This window comes from Hermetia illucens, chromosome 3, assembly GCF_905115235.1.
Source record: "Hermetia illucens chromosome 3, iHerIll2.2.curated.20191125, whole genome shotgun sequence".
Classification (NCBI taxonomy): domain Eukaryota; kingdom Metazoa; phylum Arthropoda; class Insecta; order Diptera; family Stratiomyidae; genus Hermetia; species Hermetia illucens.
In genome coordinates this window covers 129,332,435-129,358,140 of record NC_051851.1, presented here as the reverse complement: position 1 = coordinate 129,358,140, position 25,706 = coordinate 129,332,435, and the positions used below count along the sequence as shown (strand labels likewise).

Below are 25,706 nucleotides of genomic sequence, written 5' to 3'. Positions count from 1 at the left end.
GTAAGGAAGCTAATAACAAGTCGGGAAACCGGAAGCTGGACGCTTCAGGTACGAAAGGTTTTGTGTATTTCTTAGTACGTAACACGTAATATATGCATATGTCCACTTTCGGGTGATATTGACATTGATAGTCTTCAATTTTCAAAGAAGCAACAACTTCGACGTATTATAAATTTGTTAGTAATAGTGCGATTTCCATCAAACTTGGTATGATTATGATCTACATTATAGCCTACATCACTGCAGAATTTCGTGCCGCTAGGATGAATTTAAGGGGGGTTTCCAGCCAATTACAAAAAATTATAGTAATATACTATTATTAACTTTCTTTGAACAGATATCGGTATGAAAGGTATTTCGGAGCCAAGGCACCATATACTGGCAGCCTCCTGATTTTTTTCAGATTTTTCGGTTTGGTAGTTTCTGAGAATGGCCCCCTTAAATAAATGATCACTTTCAACCCCCCGCACTCCCCACGTTTCCAAGAAATGTCAAAACTAAGACCAGCTTCGGAAAGTACTAATCGAGACCTTTAATTTGATATCCCACATGACTATATTTGATGAAAAAAAATTTCACACCCCCCTTTTGCATGTATGGGGACCCCCCCTTAAATTCAACGTAAAAGGATGTAACTCACTGTATGTGTGAGCGTTCACAGTTCCCACCTTCCCACCAAATTTGGTGTCAATCGCTATAACTGTCTCCGAGAAAAATGCGTGTGACGGACAGACAGACAGACAGACAGACAGACAGACAGACAGACAGACAGACGGACAGACAGACAGACAGACAGACAGACAGACGGTAAACCGATTTTAATAAGGTTTTGTGTTTACACAAAACCTTAAAAAGCTGCTTGTTCTCAATTAGGGCAATAATAAGTTCATGCTATATTATCATGAGTGAATTCTTTGCTATTTAAGAGAGAATTGAGAGTATTATACACCTGCGAATAATGGTGATTAGGTCGTTATGTTACTTTCGGGCTCCATGGGATTCTTTTGGAAACAACCCGACATCTTATTGCATATTTCCAAAACCTGTGAATAGGGAGCTCTTTTCTTTTTTTGCGTTAAAGTTCTACAGGGTCATTTTCATTGGAAGGCAAGCTATTAATATATTTGAGAGATTTGAGATTAATAAATTTGAGGTAAAGATTTCGGCTTAAAAGATCGAATTTCAAAACCACATGTGCGCACACGGATTGATTTGGAGACCACAATCAGAGCCCCATTGTCAGAGGCACAACAGTACCACTTTATACTGAGTGCATACTGAGCTTTCATACTGGTGGATAAAACGCTTACCTAAAATCGCTATCGCAACCAAGGAGTACGCACCCGATTGGTACCGCGCAACTTAACGTCTACAGTAACTTTGCTCGCAATTCAGTCCAAACCGCAACTCCCACAAAGGATTTAACCGCAAATAACCGGGCCGAGAACCCATCTCCCTGGAGTTCTTTTGGAAGATCTGCTCTCAGAGGGCCATCCCCATTCCCATGGTGCCAAATAACCCCCGGTGAGTGTTCGTGTCAAAAGCCACTTCAGATAAGTCCCCTGCAGTATCGAATCTGATCGCCCTCCTCGGGTACGATTTTGACTCGAATAGTCAAATGAAAGCAAACAATACAAAAATTGCAATTTGAAAAGACAATCTCTGTTTTCAAGGTAATTTCTTATTTTTGTCTGAGCGCTTTTATCTATTTTTTTTTTATAAAAAGAATTCTATTCGGTGTCCATTAGAAGAGCAAATTAGCGATTGATTGGGTGATTTCTTCTCAATCGTGCACTTTTATTGTACCGTTATTATTCAAGCCGTTTCTTTCAATTCGGCGAACTACTTCCAAAATTCAATCTTCGTCAAAAATATGTATCATCTACCAGAGTATTGTCGTTAATCTGGACACAGGCCAGTAGACTGCCAATTTTCTTTTGTTTTATTCTCGTTGCTTTCTGCCATACGTTGGAAAAATGGCAGTGGTTGAGTCGTTGTCATTTTACTCAGATTTCTCGAAATCTTTAATACAATTTTTATTTGAAATTGAGCAGCCTGAGTCAATTGGAGAGAAATTTTCTCCCAAACAAACGACTGCAGCGCAGAGAAAACTCATCACTGTTGTTCCCAGGTAGAGATGAGCATCTGATGGGCCGTGAAATTTGGATTACGAACCAAGATATTTTAAGTTCTCCAAAAGGTTCAGAGTTTTCTTTAAACTATGTATGTTTCTGGTGGACAATTTTGGTGACAATCATAACATTATTTCTTCCAAAACTGAGAATACTTTTTTGCCGACCCAACACATTCCGAAAGTATCTCTTAGTTTCTTTTTTCACAGCATTTCACTTTCTCTGCTGACGGCCGTATGCCCTGTGTTCTATTTTTACAGGAATTATTTATAATTTTATTTATAGATTGACCTATGAGTTGAATTGCCATTGTTTATTGCATTCAATTGTAAACTGAGGGTAACTTGTTGATTGTTTTCAATGGTGTACGTGCTAAAATGGCATTATTGTGAATATTACAGTCATACGGTGGAAATTCCATTTGTTTTTTTTTTTCTATTCATACCTTCGTGACAAATTGGGTTTGTTCTTGGTTTTATCAAATTCTGTTTTGAAAAGATTTAAAAATTTAGTTTCATTTTGCTACAGTGGTTTTAATAGAATATAATACACAATGATAAAGAAAGAAGTGTCAGTTTATGAAATAATTATTCCAAGAAATTTTTAATAATTTTATCCATTTATTGAAGGAAGCTTAGTTATAAAGAATTAAATATACGTAGCTTTGTGATACACTTCTCTCGGTCGCCCAAAGTGTGAAGTCATTTTCCTTGAAAATTAAAAATATTTCAGATTTTTTCTTTATTATCTTTACTACTATATTCAACAATATATTTCGTAATAAATACGAGCTGTATCTACTTTCAACATCCGGAGCTAAGTTCACCCTGTAAACATCTGAAACAACTTTGACTATGTACGACAATTTTGTTTACTTCCTTTCTCTTCGATATCCGGGGTGAATTCCTATTTTCATAGTAAAATAACTCCAAAGGTCACTTAGAAGTTACAATAATATCTCGCCTAGCGTGATATTGGATGATGCAAGCATTTAGCGTAATAGTATCATCAGATTTGCTACCGATCATCCCACAGTCATGGGGTTGACGCTACTGCTATTAGCACCGTCAGCACATCATGAAGATCGATTATTAGCATTTAATCAACACATGCGTCTAAGAATCGTATCACAACTCCTTATCGTGGATTCTTCATGACGAAATTCCCAATAAAATAAGCTCACATTTGTCTGTATACAAATACTGCTTTTCGGTAAAAGGGGTCAGTGCTTTTCAAATGTTTATAACGCGGGACTCAGTTGGATTCAGAGAATTGGCAAAATTAAGAATCTTTTTTCAAGTTTAAATATACTTTGTGCACAATAAAGTTTCCATAAACTGATGATGCTATTGAAAAGTCCGCTTTTTATCCTCCCGGAACTACCCACAATTTTCAAAGAAAAAGATGTTCAAATATTGTTATTGGCTGACTACGCAAGAAACAATGAAGTGGCACTGGAGATAGATCAAATTTATAAATATTGGGAACTGCTTCATGATAGCGTAAATTAAAAGAAAGATCTGATGAGGATAATGATGAATACGCATAATTTACTATGACTCTGTAAGTTTGTGGCTACTGAAAAGATATTGTCATTGAGTCGAGCTGCTGAAAGTTAGAGAGTTCCCATTTGAAAGTGTGTAAACATTATTCTGTCAGATAGACTTCTTTGATAGTCGAAGATAAAGTGCGAATTTCAAAGTACTCTGTGTACCGAGAATTCTCTTTCAGTATAATTTTTTTTTTTTTTTTAAATTTTGAGAATTGTAGAAGTGATTAAATTCTTTACTTGCTGGAGAAATATCTCAGGTATTTTAATGCAATTCAATTTTATAGTGTAAAAAAATAATTAAATGAAAATAATTCCCTCATAATTATTAATTATTTTCGTTTTGTTGTCGATGAGTCCTTAGCAAAAGAGAGAAATACAAAATGTTTTAGCAGATTTGTTTTTGAATTTTTTGACATTACCTTTCAGTTCTATATGCTTTTCCAAGCGTTTCTCCAACTTTTTTAAGTTGCCTGGTGAGATTTTGGAAGGTCCTCTAGATAGACATATTTTTGGCGAGGATATTTTTCATTTTCAAACGAGGGTGTTTATTCTTGATTTCTTCGTTCATCCAGTGCAATAACGGTGCATAATACTGTTCAATTATTGTTTTTGCATTTTCCATTGTTGGCTCCGCGTGCATCTCAGAAAACTGTGGTCACGAGCTTACCGGCTGATTTCATTGACTTTACTCTCTTCAAAGACCGTTCCTGTTTCAAAATCTACAATTTTCACTGTTTCTTCGTCTCTGCAGTCTAAAATTGTATCCATGTTTCGTTGACAGTAATGTATCGATGCGAAAACTCATCACGATTGCGAAAGTAAAGTAAGTAAGTTCTCATCTTTTCGGAATTTTTTCCATACTCAATTTTTTGTGCAAAATCTAAAACATTGTACTCTAAGATATGCCTGTAGCCTTAACTATTCGGCAACTTAGGTTCAGCAACCGCTTAGCATCATATGGGTGGATATAGGAACTACCGGGGACAGAACATTGCTATTCTAACCTATAGCCAAGCGATCAAGGCACTTAGGTCGAACCAGGTGAACTCTAAACTGGCATGGGAATTCTTTGAGAGACTGAATACATTCGGCTCGTCCAAGAAGATCTGCATACTTTGGGTTCCAGGCCATGCTGGGTTGGAAGGCAACGAGGCAGCGGATGAACTAGCCAAGAAGGAAGCAGGGACGCCTTCACACGGGCCAGAACCCTTCTGTGAAATCGGAAACGTTTTCATGGCTATGACTCTAAGAAATGAAGAGGAACGGTTGATGGAACTATACAGGGATGGAGCAGTCCAGGGTGCTTATTGGAGGATGTGAACCCATACGCACAAAGGATTGCTTAAATCTCACCAAAAAGAAGCTCCGAATCATAGTGGGAATTCTCACTGGTCACTGTCGGCTCAACTATCACCTAGCGAAGCTAGGGAATCTACGGATATTGCCTGCAGATTTTCTGAGCAGTGTGACGAAACCTCTATACACGTCTTGGGACAGTCCGGCACTTGTGCAAAGTAGGTCGAGGCATCTGCGGGAACACTAAATACCAGATGCAAAGTTGAAAGATCTGCAAGTGGGGACACACTAAAGTTCCTGACGGTTATAGGCTTGCTCGAGATACTAGTGATAGTTCAGATACTAGTGTCCAGATAGCTCAGTGGTTAGAGCACTAGGCTGTCGTACGGAAGGTCGCGGTTGAAATCTCACTGGTGACAGTGGAATTTGTATCGTGATTTGACGTCGGTTAACAGTCGACTTAGCTGTGAATGAGTACCTGAGTCAAATCAGGGTAATAATCTCGGGCGAGCGTAATGCTGACCACATTGCCTCCTACAGTGTTCTGTAGTGTACCGTTACGGTCTTGAATGAAGTGCTCTAACACACTTCAAGGCGCTGATCCAATATGGATTGTTGTACCAACGATTATTATTGTTATTATTATCGGTAATCTTTCTATAAAATAGGTTAAATATAACAGTCTTAACATCTGATATCCATAACATTAAGGAAACAATCCAAGAGAGCAGATTGCAAAGTCCAAATTCAAAGTAAGTGGAAAACGGTCGAAATATAAGGTGTGGTGGCAGACTCATCTAAATGTATTCTTCAAAGCCAAATAAATGGCATATGAAGCCTTCGGAAATTTCCCGGAGTACGCAAAAATTGCAATACAACAACAGAAGTGACCTGAATCTCGACCTAATCCTTTTGTCTAACAATCTTTACCAATTGAAGATCTTGACAATATGCTATCCAAACACAAAACCTATTTGGCTCCTGAGATCGACAATATATTGGGCCAGCACATTGGGTGGCTATTGGGCGGATTTGGCCCCAGCTAAACACAATCTAACGGTAGCACTAAGGAAGATATGGCTACACTTAACAATCTCGGCAGATTGGGCATGCATTAAAACAGTTCCAATTTTTAAAAAAAGTAAAAATTTATTCAATTTTAGAAACTTTCGCCAATATCATTAGTCAATATTTTAACCAAGACGCTCAGTGCGATGGTGAAACAAAGACTCGGAAAATTTGTTGGGGACCATAAATGCTTACCTCTTAGAAACTTAAAGTTATCGGGCACACGTTTCCTCACAACATCTCCTCAGAAAGATGGATAACGTCGGACACAAAACTCAAACCCCACTTTGAGCACACTTTAGTGTAATCTAAAACAGTTGCTAGGACAATCAAATTGTTCTCTGGTTGCAAAAGGGGACTACCCCTAAGTGATGGCGTTACAACTTTCCGAGGCATAGTCAGACCATATATAGCCTCGCCTATCGTCGAAGCACCAAAATTCCCGTAACAGAAAATTAACTCGTTTACGATTGTTGATTTTTGGGACTTCGTTAGTAGTCAGTGGCTAGCCTTCAACAAATTTTTTTCCACGTCTACACATCTAGGAATACCTAGGAACATGAACTCCTGCCTCATATGCTTATCTCCAAAAAGGTTAGACAAGATTAGAAGGAAGAATACGAACTAACTTTGGCATTTGCCTGTGCATTCTCAAGTTTACCTGGCTCAAACTCTCCCCAACTAAACTTATTAACAGGCTAATGTCCAATCATACGTAAAACAAGCCTTTCCTTCTGAAAATTGCTGTACCAACGTTCGATTTATGTGAAGAATGCGGAGTAAGAGAGAAACGATTACATTATCTTTAAATGTAGCAAATTTTCCAATCATAGGGCAAATTTTAAATGGTCCAGGGTGTTAAATCGTTGATCGATCTTTTCAAACATTTTTTCAATGAGCATATTGCGGATTTGGACAGTTTTATAGAAATTTTTTCCGATCGCGAATTTTATGGAGGTTTTTCTAATTCAACATGACACCAGTTCACACACCTCATAGGTTTATAGAGAGAGAGAGAGGGGGAGCATGTCAAATAGTGTCCTGACTAGCAAGTATTGGAGGCGAAAGCCAACTCAATAAATAATTCGACCCTATATTTTAATCAACATATTTTAAAACGATCGATCATCACTGGCGTCACAGGCTGTAGCTTGTCATTCAGGTCTTGCGGTTTAAAGTCATCGTGAGCATTCACCCGGACTCGTGGGTCACTACAGAAAACAGCAAAAACATTTATTCCTTATTCTAAATGAAACATATTAAAATGGACATGCGTCTTCTGGGGTCTTTTTAACTTGTTCATGTGCTACTATTTACCGCAATACATTTAGAACGGGCACTTATGGATGCCTTTCGTGGAGCTCGAAAGTTATGTCTATTCTTTGTGCAAAGTGAGATATTGCACTAAGGGATCACGTGCTGTTTCAGCAATTGTCACGCTTCTCGGACAGCTGTGCCTGAAAAACGTAGGCAGTATCGAGAGATTGAATATCTCGCAATATTCCTGCAACTTCAAGTAGACCCCGCCTCAATTATCAGAGAAGATGCGGCCAAATCTTCTCGGTATCGCTAGGCCCAAAAGAGTGGGGTTGGTTGAGTGTCAGCTTTTCGATTTTGTTGCCCCGTTTTCGAATCTTCGTCGTCATTGATGTTTGTGTTGGTCTTCGTGCTGGTCTTGCTACTGTAAGCCTGTCACTTGCACAGCATTAAATGTGATGGAAAGAAAACCGAAATAAAATATCAAGAAAATAATAAGTTGACAAAAAATAACAATGGTAGCGAAGAGACTGTCTGAATGCCCTATACTCGGAAAAAAAGTGAATAGGATTCTCCTAATCTAAATACACTGTATGCTACCATATTAATATGGTAGGTGACGGGGAGAGGTATAATAAAGTATTCACAACAATTTATGACCGCAAAGCATTCGTGCTGGTAGCAATGTACTCTGTTGAGCTTCGTAGTAGTGTAAACTTTTTTTTATCGTAGGCCAGCGCAGAACAGATTTATAAATTGAGAAACGTACTTCAGGCCATTTAGTCAGGATAGACTGAAGTCAGGTACTTTGGTTTTCCTCCATAATTAATAATCTGTGTATTAGAGAAATAGTTCCCCCTGTTGGTATTCCTTAGCCTTGCCAAATTTATCCTGATGTAGCTCTTTAAACCAAAGTTTATTAGAACATTTTAGAGAGCCTGATTATTAGCATTTTTGAAATCTCTTTCTATGCCAAGGAAGAGGCTCGTGTGAGCTGTTTGTGATGGATTGTCGACTCAATCGTCCTCACAACCTTGTAGAGGGCCGTTTCAGTGGATTTTCCTTAAGATGTGTCAAGAGAAAAAATACTTTCCAAGGTTTTCAGTACAAAGCAATAAATCTGAATTTCTTCACGGACTTGTCTGTGCCTTGTACCATGGCTAAGCTAGAGAGAAATAGGTGCCCATGAAAAACTCTTCTGCCTCATCAGACCATTTTACCTAGGTCCCATTCGATCTCAACAGTAGAAGATGTAAGTGACCTCCATAGCTTTCTTCAGAGCTTTTATCTTCAAATCTACATTTCGTAAACATTAGGAACGGTTGTTACTGAAAAATTGGGTCTAAATGCCAGGCTAAATTTCTTCTATCGATTCTTCTGGTGTTCCTAAAAGAGATTGATTATTACATTGAATTTTCCAGCTATGATCGGCAAAAGATCTCTTGTCGGACAGTTTGTAGCTATGTAATGAGAGTAATACCTAAAACCAAGTAAGTAGTGTATCTTCCCAATTATTTACCATTCCATCTGTCCGACTTTGAAAGATAAGATAATTCGGATTCGATCCTTGCTAGAAACTAGAAGTTCGTGGTAAAAATGAAAAAAAAAATAATTTCAAGTAGTTCGTGTTTCCGAAGCTCCTTCGGAACTGATGTTTTGCTTTGGTGCAACCTCTCACTGGAGGCTTGCTTCTCCTGATACAAATAAAGAATATTACATAGTGGAATTCTTCAAGTGACGCCGCTCTGTCTAGGCTCATTTGGAGTGCGGACGATTCTTGTTCTTGTTCTAGGTTGCGGTGCGAAAGCGCGCACATTGAGACGGCCATGCGGTATGGGTCTCGTTGCCTGGGGTTTGAATCTCGTTTGGTCATGGATGTTTGTGATCGTCTTTGTGCTGTTCTCATGCAAGTGATGTAATGAAACTGAAGCAGCCCCTTCTTGAAAATAGGAAAGAAAATAAAAGTGCGAAAAGACATACTTTGCCATTGGTGGAGTGAAGAAGTACAACCAATTCTGTGGATAAGCCTCTTGATAATATCTTTAATTTCGTCAACTGAAACAATTTATAGTTGATCTTAGGAAACCGTTCGAGATTTTTGATTTTTGCGGGTAATTACAATGTATCCCCGGGTGATTTTGAAGAGGAGCTCTGAGGCGTTAGAGACAGACTCATCAAATATTTCAATAGCATTTTTGAAAGTCTTCTTTGTTTTTTCAGGCCTGTCGTGTTAGCTTTTGGTCGATCGATTTTTTATCCAACAATGCTGTTTTTAAGTAGTTCTTTTCATTCTTGGATGGCAAATTCGGTTTAGTTTCCTTGAAGATCTTCCTTCCATTATTTGCATGGTCGGTTGGCTCACGTGATCGGTAGCGCCTGATCGGTTATTGGCGTTCCAATATGACCCTGCGGCCTCATACTAGACTTGTATGATCTGTCCCGGTCGCCAATAATTTCAGCTTTTTGTTCGTCGAAATCTTGAAAACATTGTTTTATGATACTTTGCAGACTTTCGTGTACTTTTGGGCTATACAGTTGGAAGAGTTTCAAACATTGGAACTAGACTGAAAAGGATGATCAAATGTAGAATTCTTAGAATTAATATATAAAATCATCTATTTTGTATCGAATTTTTTTCCGATCTAAGAGCACTTTTTTAGGGGAAAGGGCCAGGAGAGGATTGAAATAACACAATTAAATTTACTTTTTCCTGGCATCTGGAGCATAAGGAGAATCAGCAGCTTTATTAAATGATGACTTTTTGTAACTTTTTCCAATGAACTATCGTCATTATCGATGTTTCGGATTCTCCCAGGACGTTATAGGCAACTGGAAATCAGAGTCAACTTTTCGAAAGTCTGCATGATGCGAATAACTTTCTTCGTATTCTTCGCGATTGTAATTTTTCAGATCTGGTACCAAACTTTTTCATTGTCTAGCGCCGTCGTTCCAGTCTACCGAGGATATCTACCGGAAACTCACAAAATATTTAGCACTCGTTCAAGAGATTATTCTATTGGATTTAAACATAGTTCCCAAGTAGTTTAGAATATTTTATAGCCGTACTTATATATGTGTAAATGTTTTTGTTTTTCTTTCTTTCTATGTGAGATACTGATGGACTTTTGTTTCTACTTTTTTTTGTTTCAGGTAAAATCTCATCATAGCTAACGTATAAGTACAAACCGTCGGACCTCTACGGACAAGATTTAGTTCAGTTCTCTTTTCTCTATCTCCAAAAGTAAATCGTGCGTGATGAAGTCGTTAATTTAGAAGTGTTTTTGTGATCTCATCCTTTGAACAAACTAAAGAACCTCAAGTGATATTCCATTCGAATAGTGTTATCCTCTTTTCTTATAATACTTTGAGAAAGTAAATAAATTTTTCAACTCCAAGTTTAATCAAATGAGCCCGCGACCAGAATGTTCAGGACCAATAAATATCACTCACAGATTTACGGCTAATCGTGTGAAAAAATCGCATCAGGCAACAAATCGGACAGAAAATGCTGTACAGCTAGCCCGGAACATTGAGAAAAAATTAAATGCGACCCGCGACGCTCAAGTGCAACGTTTACCATTTTTGGCGCAACGTTTTGTGTTTCTACATGAACTAGGTACGGGAGTGTTTCTCTGCAAGGATATTAAGGCGAAGAAGCGAATCATGTGCCGGGTGAGTACATACAATTTTATTATTTCAACGTTTAGTCTAAGAAGGGATTCTGCTGAGTCAATCGATACCATAGTCCGGTGGGTCGGTCACTTTTTACTCTAGCTTGAAACAATAACTCAAACAAAGATGATTGGTTTTCTGTAAAAGAAGCAACAAACACTTTCCATCTTGGAAAATGAACCAAAGATTACATACTTCAATATTATCTTGTAGTTGCAATCACTTAAGAATGGTCGCCAGGAAATACTTGGGCTCGAGTGACTCAGAATCAGACTGCAGACGATAGCTTCCTTCTCATGGGCTCAAACTATCTCTGCAGCCAAGTGATTGGATTAGTCAGTTCAAGACTAAATAAAGAAAGATTGGACCATCGCGTTCGCCTGTCTCACGCACAAAACGTGACTCACAATTGAGGAATCATACATACTAATGTATCTGCATTGAGTGACTCAAATGCCTCCTTAGCTATTATCTATGTTATTAGTATGAAATTAATTTTTGATTTTCTTTTTGATAATTCAGGTATTTCGGAGCTCATGTTCGGATATTGTGGAGGCGCATTTTCGTTTAAGCTCTCATCCGTTTATCAACAAACTTCATGGAGTTATTCGGCGGGGTGATAAAACGTTCGTTTTTTCGCCAATGCCTTATGTAAGTATATGCATACCTGCTTATTTGATTTATTTATATTTACTTTCTAGTACTATATTTGCCGAAAATAGCACTCGAATGTTTTCGTGGAATCGTCTTTAATCATTCAATTTATAAAAGTGGACAGACCCCTGTTGTTTACTTCCATGTTTATGAGAATATTTTCGAAAAGTCGTTAGCGCATAAAGATCGTTTATTGCAATTGATTGATTTGCAAATATTTATGTGTTTATTTGAACTTAGATTGCAAATAATGGTTCTGAGCTAGCTATGACCAGTAATGGGTGGTAGTAAATTTGTGACTCATTGCGGTCATTCGTGTTTCCTTTAGAATGATGGATTCGATTTTGATGATTCTGTGAGAACTTCATGTTTAGAACAAACAATTTGGCTGACTGACTCCAAGAGGAACCTAAGAAGATAGTCTAGTGAGATGCAGTGTGTCACTTGATGTAGTAGTGAAATAGTTGGAACTTAAAAAATTTTTTCGTGATTCAGATCTGTGGAAGTTTGGTGAATCGCTGTGAGAGAGCGGGCAGACTCGACTCTTCGTTTATACCAAACCCTTAATTATGGCAGAATGAGTGCTTGCCTTCTAGATAGCTCCTAATTTATTGTATTGCAACTAGACATTTTATTTGCAGTCCATCTGCAAACGCTAAGGGTTTAAAAACTGCCACCTTCTAACAGGTCATTCACTAATGACTGCTTGCTTGGAGATGTACTATATATGTAGATTGTGATCTAGGTAACAATAATGGAAAATTTGGTGCAAATCTTCTTAAAATTATCTTTTAAGCCTCCATATCAAACAACTTTAATAAATAAAATAAACGTAATCCATAGATTAATAATTAAACAAAAAAGGCAACTCGACAAAAAATGTCTTATCTTGAAGACGAAAAGGATTTGTTGAGCAACTTGCACTTGAACAATCAGACCATGCCTCGATTAGTTGACTTCTAATTCCAAGGTGCTCTGATCTCAGTTTATAAGGCGAATTTTTTAAATCAAATTTACACTGTGTGGAATGAGTGAAAATATATAGGTCTCTCTCAAATTTTGTTATGAACGAAAATATATAGGTCTCTATTAAATTTCCTAGGAGATTTTTATACTTGATTTGGTTCCTGTTCTTATTGATGAGCTCTATCAATAATAATAATAATAATAATCGTTGTTGCGATAATCTAATTGAAGCGTGTTAGAGCGCTTCATATTAGACCGTAAACTACAGGAGGAGGCAATGTGATCAATGTTGCGCTCGCCCGTGATTATTATCCTGATTTGACTCAAGGTATTCATTCATAGCTAAGTCTACTGGGCCTGCCAATGTCATGCTAAAAAAGTGTTCTTCTAACACTGGAGTCAAACATATTAAGAGTGTGATTCCCGCAGCGATACGCCGTTGGAAAATCAACTAAACAACTACCTCACTGCCATCACTAGCCCTTCCGCTCTCCCGGCTTAAGGAGCCTTCAATAAAGAATTCCTTCCCCCAACGAGAGGGGAGAGAAGGAAGGGAGCTGTTAGTTCAGGGAACCCCTTGGCATCCGGTCTTTCCGCCGGTTGAGCATAGTCTTTTTGGCAACAAGAATGTAATGAATGTAATGCGCACGGTTTCATCTGCCGCTGACGAAAGGCATCCCACCTTTTGGAAGAAAAAATGTGTTGTTTGGCGTCGTCCGTCACTCCATTGCAGAACGTACAATCAGGTAATCGTACCTTCCAAACCTTGTGATTGAAAGATTGAAAACCTCCATGCTCATTTAGAAGTTTGATTCAGCTAGGGATCTAAATAGCTGGTGAGCCGCGCAGTTCATTTTCCTCTTGGCTCATTTTGCCAAAAGATTTGCCACTCGGTAGGTGCGCGTTGACGTTCCTCATGGGCAACCATACGTCCGCGCCGTACAGCAGAACACACTAGTTTGCTCCCATAAGAAGACGTCTCCTTGTAGAGCGAAAAAAAGACAAAATTTTATTTTTAAAATGCCGAATAAAGAGTTTTTATTGGTCATATATCGGTATTTTTCAAAAACTCACTGAGGAAGAGGACAACTAGTCCTCGAAATTCAGGTATATGAACAGTAGAAACTCTTTATTCGGTATTTAGAAAATAAAATTTTGTCGTTTTTTACCACTATAAAATAAGCCGAAAAAACGACATGCATTATTGAAGATGTCTCCTGGTAGTTATAGGGCCACCAACATTCGCCGTTAGCCGATATGAAGCCGAGAATCCGGCGACAGCACTGTCCGCTGCTGCTCTGATTTGCTCGAAGAAGCTCACCTACGAGTCGAGCGTTAAACCAAGGTATTTAAGAGGTGGTTTTAATTCTATAGTCAATTTGCCGATCGATATGAGACGTAAGGTTTGGATTCCCTTTCTGGTCAAGGTGACTACTTCGGATTTTTCCAGCACAAGGCTGAAACTATGAGCATTTATCCGTCTATCTGTCGCATCAATATGTCAAGTTTGCTTTGCGCCTGTCCAACAATGCCTAACTGAGCAGGCGACAGTCTTCTGGCATGTCGAGTCTTAGCAGACTATCGTAGGAAGAGCTCCACAGGTCCGATCCTGGGATGGATTCCTGTGTTACTCCCGACGTGATCTCCGTCCTCCTCTGGCCCTTTAAAGTCTCATAGAGCAGAGAGCGTTCTCAGATAATCCCTCAATATCGGCCAGTAATACCTCGGCACGTAGAATGAGTTTTCTAATGTACTTACCATATCTGTCCATTTTATGGAATTGAAGGTATTTCTGGCATCAAACTTTACGAGGATTACTACCCATCGAGATCGGCGGCTATGTACCTTCGCTCGACAAACCACATCCACGACCTCCATAACAGCATCCAACGTGGGTCTCCCTGTCCTAAACTTGAACTGCCTTGGGGATAAATCTCCGGCAGCACTGGTCACTTTAGCGAATTCGGATGAGCTTTTCTGTGGCCGTGTCAGGCATACATATGCAGACGGCGGCTCAGGGTCTTCTTTTCCTTTGCTGATTAGTGCGATCCTCGTCACCGTCCAGCGACTAGGAAAAATGCCTTCGGGCAGGCGTTGAACACCTCGACCAGCAAGTCTGGCCGTTGGTGGAATACCAGTTTGTAATGTTCAGCCGCTATACCATCCATACCTGAGGCTTTCGTATTTTTCATGGTGAGAACTGCTTCTTCGAGTTTTCACTGTGAAAAAGGGGCAGTTCTTGACGCTTTTGGGGAATATTATCTGTACAATGCGGACCATCTAGGCGGTACTTAGTGTGGAAGTTTTCCAGAGCTTCGATTTGCCGGATGACAAAATTCTTAGCCACCGACCGGTATCGTGGTTCAGTATTGCTCGCTAGGTTAGTCTGTTATTAGACTTTGCTTCCACATCTATAGTTCGACCTTTATGCCTTATGCCTTATGTGTCTTGTGAAACTAGAAATAACAATTGGCATACTTCGAATCTTCGGTAGTTTTCATGTTTGCTTCATATTATCGGACTTATTCGATTATGACGCAGTTTCCTTTTTCCTTGAAAAGTAGAATTAAGTCTGGTCTATTGGGATTACTCCTCTCCCTATTGCTACACTTAATTGCAATGTGGTTTTGTACTCTGCAAAGCCAAGTGTCGGGTTGTTTCTGACGGTTGTCGCAAGGCATGCTCTCGAAACTCGGGAATTGGTTTTTGACAGAATTCTGACTGTTGAATTGCGGACCACGTTAAGGAGTATCACAATTGCCCAGTGCTGTAATACACAAACAGAGACGTCCTATATAGTAGAGAAAATGCTTTCTACGAGCAACTACACGCAGTTCAGGAGGCTTCCTAAAAGTAACATTGTAATGGTGATGGGTGATCTGAATGCCAAATTGGACTCTGTAACACTTTTCTCAGATATGTGATGGGGAAACACGGTCTTGGCGAACATAACGATAATGATGGGAGGTTCGTGGATTTGTCCAGCTTACACTGCCTTGTCATTGGTGGCATATTGTTCGAGCACAGAGCTTGCCATACGACCCTTTGGGTTTCAACTAACCGACTCTGAACGAGCAATCAGACTGACCACTTTGGGATCAGAAGTAGATTTAAAAGTTGTCTTTTGAATGTAGGAAAACAGGTGCTGACATCGACCTGGATATGAATCACCATGAGCATTGGGCAGCTAATGCGTGATCGTAGAAGCTGATCGATAAATGAAAGGGATTAACTGCTGTGAGTTATGATGTACGTGACGCGGTCGATACCATGCGAAATGCTGAGAAGTTCAACGTAGTCTGTGCCTTGACAAAATGGAATTTGTTATTGCGGTGGTCAGGGAAGCAGAAGATGCCGCAGAACGCAATGATTTCTGAAGTGTATATCCCATCACGAAAGAATTTGCATATAGTCGCAAATCTTTCGATGGTCCTGTGAAGGACGTTTACGGTGGAATCCTCATTCACGATGACAAGCAGAAGAGGCGGAAAGAGCACTCCACCACGATTCTTAACTGTATCACGTCCGATGAACCGTGAAATGTGGATAGGGACTGTTCCTCCAAGCAGAAGAAAATCATCTCGGCCATCAATGCACTCAAATGTTTCTGTAGTTTCTGCAGATTTGATACTTCCACTTATATGGAAGTCGTGGGAATCAGAAACTTTTCTCAGAGAGCAGAAGAAGGGCATTATCGATTTCCAACGACGCGCAAGCGTTTTGGGTCTGATAAATTTAGAAGTATCTGCGTGCTCCTTGTCGTCGCATCAACGTTGATCGACAGAGAGCAGGTTGATTTCCGGTCTGAATTTTCCTGCATTGACCACATCAACACGCTACGGATCATCTTGGAACAATGTGCAGAGTTCAGATCTTTGCTTCACCTGTTCTCCATCGAGGAAACTTTCGACAGTGTGAACAGGGAGTGTATCTGGAATGCTCTACGCGAGAGGTGCATCCCGGAGAAATTAATAAGAGTTATATACGTGACGCAAGGTGTCACGTGCTTCATTGAGGTTAGATTTCAAGGGATTTTGAGGTTCAAAGTGGAATTTACCAAGGCTGCATCTTCTTGTTATCGTTGACGTTCTTCATGCTGCTTTGTCCGAAGGACGTGGACTATGATAGTTTTCCTCAAATGCGTTGACTACGCTGATGACATCTGTTTGCTTTCTCACCGAGTCAAAACCAAGGTTCCCAGTCTGATGGTATATCGCAATCTTTTTATCTGCGTTAATGGACGGAGCATCGATGGAGTCGATCAATTTGTATATGTGGGAAACGTGGTTTCTACCGACGATGGCGTCGAATTAGATGTCGTTCGACGCGTTGACAGCACTAAATTCGTCTTCGTTGCCTTCTTTAAAATCTGGAAATACACTTATCTCAACATCAATATGAAATTAACTACTTTCTGCTAGTGTTCTTTGTGTATTTTTACATGGGAGTAGCAGATGGAAAGTGACCACCACTGTCACTGGAAAGCTGGAAACTTTTGTGAACACTTGTCTGCTACGTGTCATTGGATAAGGCTGGCTGGATACTGACGAACTTGGTCGGCGTAAAGGCTTTTTACCGCATGTGATCGGAATAGGTCACACATTAAGGGGGGTCGACAATTCCGTTGCTGACAATGGAACCCATGATCTTCGAAGAGTGGATCGTCTCCAAGGCATTTGGCACAGAACAGGAGAGGTTGAGGCGCATTTCAGCAACCACGAAATGCTCTGCTGATAAATGTCCATTCAAATATTCTTATGGTAAATAAGAAATATACAAAAAATTTCATACCTAAAGCGCCCCAGCTTCTGGTTTTCGACTTCTTTATATACGCTCTCCCAAACCTTGAGCATAAGTTGATGAGCCGCTCGGGTAGTTGGTCGTTTACATATTTATCCAATTCGGGTGTGATACCATCGGCTTGTGACTTATAATTCCTAAGCCTTCACTTCGATATGCCCATATGTTGCGAAATCAGATTCCCCTGAGCAAAATGAGCATTTTGCTAATTTGTTGGTAAAACTAGCGTGCCTGGTGCGATTCCTGCCTCCTTGAGTTCGCAAATCAGTTGGTTTTCCCAAGCTTCTGTTTTTCTATGTGAAGTGTTAATAATTATAACGGGCAGATTGTCTGCAAATGATTTAACAAACACATCGTCTTTCAAAAGCCATGCTACTCATAAACATATTCTGTTCTAGGCTAGAATGAATGCTTGCCATCTTGCGCGTCACAAGGGATTTTAAACGAAGAATAGTAGAAGCTTTTATAAATGTTTGCAGTAAGGTCATTCAGCGCTGTCTCGTGGACTATCTGGTAGATACGCTGCCAGGAGTGAAGTGCTTGTTGGAAGCATACATATGAACTAATTCACTAACCCTACCATCCGTCTTAGAAGAATGGAAATTGGGCAGATTGGTTGGAAAATTTTCTTGTTCGTGTTGGTGCTAACCAGATTTTGTCATCTTTACGTTCCGCATCCGGAGATGAACTAGCATTTGCTGCCTTTTCTTGCGCATAGTCCAAGTGTCCCTTCAAGTTCGACTTGACTACGATCATCACCCCGAGTAGCTAATCCTTGATTTTAAGGCGGTCTCATTTTATTAATTCGGATATTGATCACATTAGCTTTTCTTGCTCTAGTAATAGGGATCGTTTCCATCTTTCCGCCAGATCCAGTTTGACCTTCGCTCATGAAGTAATATTGGACGCGGTAATCTGAGTCGAAGTGGGGGAGATGAATGGCTATAACAGGGCGAAGTAGCCACTTTCCTTCTATCTCCATCCGCAGTAGAAAGAAATGTGCCTTCTTTTGAATAATATTGAAAGTGGAAATAGCATTGATTATTCTGGTTTGCGTTTGTAGTTGCGATTATGCCTATGATATTATGTACATACGACAGATATCACTTGGTTACTTATTGGGACTTGCCCTTAGTGCGATTCGAAAACTTTCTGAAAGGTGTGCTCGCCCTTCTTAGTTTGCCCTACTAACGCTGTTTGCGAAGGGACAGTTAAAAACAAAAAGACCCACAGGGAGGACTATGTAAGATGTTATTGTTCAAATTTTTCATTTAACTATTGTTGAAATGAGCCCCAGACATATCTGATCAAGACACTATTCTTTCGACTTTTTTACTCGGCCCATCGAAGAACGTTCAGAGTGAAAAAGTTTTTCAAATCGCCTCTTGGTATTCCGGGCAGCATACAAAAATAAAGGTTTAACTCTTATAATATTGCCATTTATCATATTTCTAGTTTCATTGGTCAGTGCTAGAGGATTTAAATTGAAATGAAAAATGACCCAAATTAACCCTATTGAAAACTCCAACTGACCACTTGTATAATTCGCAGGGGTCATTTCCATTCGGTGACAGAATATTGATGACCACATAATTGAGTCGTTAGCCTTCCTCAAGCACTCCTAAACCTACCCTTTAGTAAATTATTTTCCCAAGTTTGGGTTAAACAGTTTGTTAACCGTTGATTGATGAGCTCCGTCCTTAACATTTCAATCACCTTCAGTAAATACATTACATTACAATATTTAAAACATAAAAATTCGTCACTTGAAAATACAAACAAAGGACCTTCATAATCTTCCATACATTGCTTTTATATTCAATTTGTTAAACCGGGTTCGCTTATAATAAATGATTTTTCCCACTTTCTTCAATATCATTTTCAAAACAACGCTACAAGATTGATTTAAGCCGGACCCAAAGCGTTCTAATAATACAAATTTATTATCAACAAGGATTACTGAAGCCTTTTTATTGTCTGTTCGAGAAATAAAGGGAAACAGACTCCGTTTTACTGCATTGAATGCAAACAAAAACTGCATATTGTCCATTCTTTTAATCCTTTTGAATATTGCATAAGGACGTGCGTATCTAGTGGCCGTAAATTGCAGTTATGAAATGCAAAGAAGAATTCGATTTATTACGAAGGAAGAGAAAGGACCTGAGGACTTTCTAAGACGGCACCCATGGTGCCATAAAACCCTGACAATGTCACAAAAGTGGTCGCGATACAAAGAAAGACAAGTAAAACCTTTATTGTGTCAACGAGTCGACGTTATTGAGGATAAGGACAACTTGGTGAATGGGTGCCCTCCATTCGAATTATTCAAGTGTATCGCAATTTAGTTCGTGGATTGAATGATCACATGAGCACGTTTAACGATAAAATTGTGAATGTGAAGTTTAGTGTATGAGAGAAGTAGTTAGGATATATCAGCGTCGAATCGTGTAGATTTTACTGATTGTGAAAAGTAATTCACAGATGGTCTATAACAATTTTTTCCATTTCTCTACAAGTCATTGAATTCTGACGGAAAAAGGCATTACTACTTCTGAAATAATACTTCGTTTAAGGAAAAGTTTCTTCGGCCCAGTGAGTCCACTTGACACATGTCACATAAAATCATAAATGTTATCATAGGAGAAGAAAAAAAGAAAGAAAGGAAGGCTTCCGAATCCGTGCAAACCAGCCTTCCATTATTTGTTTTATTTGCTCAAAATTAAAAAAAAAAACTGAAAAAATTCAGTTTTTTCTTCTTAATAGCATGAGAAAAGTTTCCATCATTATTTCGTCGTAGAATGTATAAGCATTCATAACAGGATTCCTCCAAATAAAATTAACCCACCCTTCTACGACCCTCTCAATTCAGTACAACTACTTGTATCCGCAGCACTCCTTTGTGCACCCGAAAGAAAGCAACGATTCCGTTTTAATTTTTTATGTTTTATTATATATTTTTATTGTGCAAATCTTAAGGTTGTAAAAGTTCGCTTTTATTGAGTTTAACCCCTCTCAACACAACTTTCTTTCGCGTATCGCGTCTTTCATAAGTTCATTGAACCTTGCGCGTCGCTTTCTTCCTTTCATCCTGGTTTTCTTCACTTTGATATCGCGATCATGACCGTGTTTTATTGCCTAACAATAGACATGCGACTACTCAAAAATTCGTTGATCCTTATGCGTCGATTGTCACAGTTGAAGTTGCAATGATAAAAGCCGGAGTTCTATTCTTTGGGAGAAAGTATAGAAATGCCGCGAAAATGAGGGGGAAAATTGTGGATTTTTTTCTAAAGTATGTAAATTTTTTGCATAATATTTTTGCCGTTAAATGCATTGTTTCTGTATGAATAGGGCATTGCATATTTATGGCAAGAGATATGACAATGAAACATAGTTTTTAATGCAGTTGAATCGTGTATTGCTTTTTTAAAGTATTTTTTTTTTATTCGTCATTCTGACTGCATAGAAACTTTTACTAGAGTAATTCCTCCTTACGCTCTCTAATTACCATTTCCCTGCCGTACTACAGTCGATGTATTCCACCACCCAAATTCTTCGCTGGTCATCCTGATGAGTGCTTGGTTCTTGACAATAGGACTACGGTCCGCCAAATCCTTTATCTGTATTCGTTGAAGCTAGTAATCAACCTCCTCGTCACATTCCAATTGATGCTTGGCTTCCCTCTGAGATGCTCGGATAGATTAATTGGTTTTGCCATAAAACATGAGCCCACATAGATCAATATGTCCTATGGAACGTATTTATTGTCACCACTTTTTTTATTGACCTGAACGATCACAAGTTTTTTGAGCTGTGTATTCTTAGCTTCCTTGAAGTTATTAGTTGTGACGTTCTTATAGCCAATAACGGCGGTTGGGATGTGCCCGGAAAGTCATCATGGTTTTTTTTGGGCAAAGGATCAAATTCCAGGGCTATCTCTGGGCAGGATTCTGATTGATTTCCATCATCATCATCATCAACGGCGCAACAACCGGTATCCGGTCTAGGCCTGCCTTAATAAGGAACTCCAGACATCCCGGTTTTGCGCCGAGGTCCACCAATTCGATATCCCTAAAAGCTGTCTGGCGCCCTGGCCCACGCCATCGCTCCATCTTAAGCAGGGTCTGCCTCGTCTTCTTTTCCTACCATAGATATTGCCCTTATAGACTTTCCGGGTGGGATCATCTTCATCCATACGGATTAAGTGACCCGCCCACCGTAACCTATTGAGCCGGATTTTATCCACAACCGGACGGTCATGGTATCGCTCATAGATTTCGTCATTGTGTAGGCTACGGAAACGTCCATCCTCATGTAGGGGGCCAAAAATTCTTCGGAGGATTCTTCTCTCGAACGCGGCCAAGAGTTCGCAATTTTTCTTGCTAAGAACCCAAGTTTCCGAGGAATACATGAGGACTGGCAAGATCATAGTCTTGTACAGTAAGAGCTTTGACCCTATGGTGAGACGTTTCGAGCGGAACAGTCTTTGTAAGCTGAAGTAGGTTCTGTTGGCTGACAACAACCGTGCGCGGATTTCATCATCGTAGTTGTTATCGGTTGTGATTTTCGACCCTAGATAGGAGAAATTCTCAACGGTCTCAAAGTTGTATTCCCCTATCCTTATTCTTGTTCGTGCTTGTGTTTGACCAGTGCGGTTTGATGTTGTTGGTTGATTCGTCTTCGGTGCTGACGTTGCCACCATGTATTTTGTTTTGCCTTCATTGATGTGCAGCCCAAGATCTCGCGCCGCCTGCTCGATCTGGATCAAGGCAGTTTGAACGTCTCGGGTGGTTCTTCCCATGATGTCGATATCGTCAGCATAGGCCAGTAGTTGGGTGGACTTGAAGAGGATTGTACCTCTTGCATTTACCTCAGCATCACGGATCACCTTCTCGAGGGCCAGGTTAAAGAGGACGCATGATAGCGCATCCCCTTGTCGTAGACCGTTGTTGATGTCGAATGGTCTTGAGAGTGATCCTGCTGCTTTTATCTGGCCTCGCACATTGGTCAGGGTCAGCCTAGTCAGTCTTATTAATTTCGTCGGGATACCGAATTCTCTCATGGCCGTGTACAGTTTTACCCTGGCTATGCTATCATAGGCGGCTTTAAAGTCGATGAACAGATGGTGCAACTGTTGTCCATATCCCAACAGTTTTTCCATCGCCTGCCGCAGAGAGAAAATCTGATCTGTTGCTGATTTGCCTGGAGTGAAGCCTCTTTGGTATGGGCCAATGATGTTCTGGGCGTATGGGGCTATCCGGCCTAGCAAGATAGTGGAGAATATCTTATAGATGGTACTCAGCAACGTAATACCTCTATAATTGCTGCACTGTGTGATATCTCCCTTTTTATGTATGAGACAGATTATGCCTCGCTGCCAATCGTCAGGCATTGATTCGCTGTCCCATACCTTGAGCACAAGTTGATGAACCACTTGGTGTAACTGGTCGCCTCCATATTTAACCAATTCGGCTGTAATTCCATCGGCTCCTGGCGACTTATGATTTTTTAGCCGATGAATTGCACGGACTGTTTCTCCTAAACTTGGTGGTGGCAGTATTTGTCCGTCGTCTTCAGTTGGCGGGACCTCCAACTCGCCGATGTTCTGGTTGTTCAGTAGCTCATCAAAGTACTCAACCCATCGCTCTAATATGCCCATTCTGTCGGAAATCAGATTTCCCTCTTTGTCTCGGCAGGATGAGCATCGAGGTGTATAAGGCTTCATCCTGCTGACTTGTTGGTAAAACTTCCGCGCCTGGTGCGGTTGCTCCCTGTACTTTTCTAGTTCACAGACTTGTTGGTTCTCCCAGGCTTCCTTTTTCCGTCTGTGAAGTCGCTTCTCCGCTCGTCGGAGTTCGTGATAAGTCTCTGCGCGTGCCCGCGTTCTTTGAGAATGCAACATTACTCGGTATGCGGCCTTCTTCCGTTCCGTTGCTAGCTTACATTCATCGTCAAACCAGCCGTTCCGACTGGTTTTGCGGCTGGGGCCAAGTATATTTGTGGCCGTATCCATGATAACGTTCTTCAGGTGGTTGTGAAAATCATTAGTTGATGCTTCATCTCCAGGTCCTCTATTGACTGCGGTTATTGCGGCATCCATTTCCCTCTTATAGGTGTCGCGGAGGGTTGTGTTGTGGATGGCTTCAGTGTTCACTCTCACCTGATTGTCAGAGGGGATTCTAGGTGGTATTGTTATTCGAGCTCGGAGCACCATGCCAACGAGATAGTGATCCGAGTCTATATTGGCCCCCCTATATGTTCTGACATTCATCAAGGCTGAGAGGTGGCGGCGTTCGATCAACACGTGGTCAATTTGGTTGAAAGTGGTCCCGTCTGGAGAGGCCCACGTATGTTTGTGGACCGCTTTCCGCGTAAACCAGGTACTTCCAACAACCATTTCGTGTGACCCTGCTAATTGAATAGTCCGCAGTCCGTTATCATTTGTTTTTTCGTGTAAGCTATGGGAGCCAACGTATCGCCTGAATACGGGCTCCTTCCCTACTTGGCTGTTAAAATCCCCAAGTATGATTTTGATATCATATCTGGGACAGGCTTCGAGGGCTCTTTCTACTGCCTCGTAGAAGGTATCCTTCTCCGACTCTGCAGTCTCCTCTGTAGGGGCGTGGACGTTTATGAGGCTTATATTTCTAAACTTGCCTCGCAAGCGCAGAGTGCATAGCCGTTCGCTTATACTTTCAAAGCCGATAACAGCAGGTTTCATTTTTTGGCTGACTAAGAAACCTACTCCGAGCACATGGTTTACTAGATGGCCGCTATAATATATGGTGCAGTGGCTCTTCTCCAGGAAACCGGTCCCTGTCCATCGCATCTCTTGCAACGCTGTTACATCAGCCCTATATTGGGACAGGGTATCGGCTAGCTGCTTATCAGCTTCATCTCTGTACAGGGAGCGCACGTTCCATGAGAAAATGCGCAAATCGTTGTTCCTTTGTCGTTGCCGGGTCCGTCGTTTTAACATCCGTCCTATCCGAGGCTCCTGTTGTGGCTTCGTAACAGGTTGTTTTCCGTGTAGGGTTGTCAGCCCTACCCAACCTGGAGGACCAGTTGGTACAATTTGTCCCGTTTTTAGGCGCGGGAGACTCGCCTTCATCCTTCTCCGTCTGCAGCTTTTCGTCAAGAAAGAGCTCCCAGCGGTCACCACGTGGAGGTGGAGATAGGGTTTGGTAGTAGAGCTGTTGGTGTTGGTTCAGCAGGCATTTCCCAGGTTTTATGCTCCATCGTGGGTACCAATCCACGTTTCGCCCCGGGACCTATACTACCCTTTGACCACTGATTGATTTCCAGTCACATTGAAAACTTGCGGCGGTCTTTCTTTTTAAAAGTGGTTATGCCTCAAATTATATTATAGTGAAGTTCTGCCATCTCTAAACCCGTTGTACAGTGTAGAAGGGTCTAACTAAGATTTATTTTCGGAAGTACTAGATGTACAAGCTTAAATCCACTGTTTTTATTTTGCAAGAAAAACATATTTTTTTCATAGAAACCAAAAAAACCTTTGTTCAAAATATTGGCCCATGCTATCTACACATTTTTTCCATATCTCGGGTAATTTATGGATACCATGTCAATAACATTCTTGATCTGAGGGAGGCAAACTATTCATCAAGCCATTTTCGGACGTCTGCGTAAGAATCGGAGTCGCTCAGCGAACGGCCCGTCGATGAAAACAGATGATATTCGGATGGGGCCAGGTCTGGTGAGTAAGTGGGGTGGGGTAGCATCTCCTAGTTGAGCGTTTCTAAGTAGTTTCGAACTTTTTTCGACGTGTGCGACGGAGCATTATTATGGAGGAAAATCAGCTTTTCATGTCTGCTGATTTTTCGGCCGTTTTTCATTCAGAGCACTATGCAATTTGATGATTTGTTGGTGATAACGGTGGGCGTCTTCCGTCCGAAGCGATTTGTTCTTTGAGAAGATGTCGCTGGTTGGCCGGCATCAATACATGATTTTTTTCGTTTAGGATTCTCGAAATAAATCCACTTTTCGTCGCCAGTCACAATCCGATGCAAAAACAAGATTTCGCATGTGTTTTGGCGCCGCTCCGTCTGCCTATTGTTCAATTCATGCGGCACCCATTTTCCGATCCTTTGAATCTTACCCATTGCACGTAGAGAAACACCTAATTGCTTGGCGAGCATTTTCTGCGTTGAGTATCGTGCTCGTCGAAAATAGCCTCCAATTCGTGGTCTTTAACTTTCCTGGGCCGATTTTCACACTCCTTGTCGGTCAGATCGAAATCGCCTTTTTGAACCAACGGAACCAGTCTCGGCACGTTGTTTCCGCCGTGG

General features: G+C 40.6%; 1 protein-coding gene across 5 annotated transcripts in view; it reads left to right on the top strand.

Annotated features, from left to right (window-relative positions):
* The window catches only part of LOC119651397 (tribbles homolog 2-like), a 213,888-nt gene that overhangs the window by 28,346 nt on the left and 159,836 nt on the right, over positions 1-25,706 (top strand). For all 5 annotated transcript variants that reach the window (XM_038054984.1, XM_038054978.1, XM_038054979.1 and 2 more), the window contains 2 exons: positions 10,456-10,977; positions 11,500-11,628. In XM_038054984.1, coding sequence (XP_037910912.1) covers positions 10,711-10,977; positions 11,500-11,628 — 396 coding nt within the window. In that variant the 5' untranslated portion in view covers positions 10,456-10,710. The remainder of the gene's footprint in view (positions 1-10,455; positions 10,978-11,499; positions 11,629-25,706) is intronic.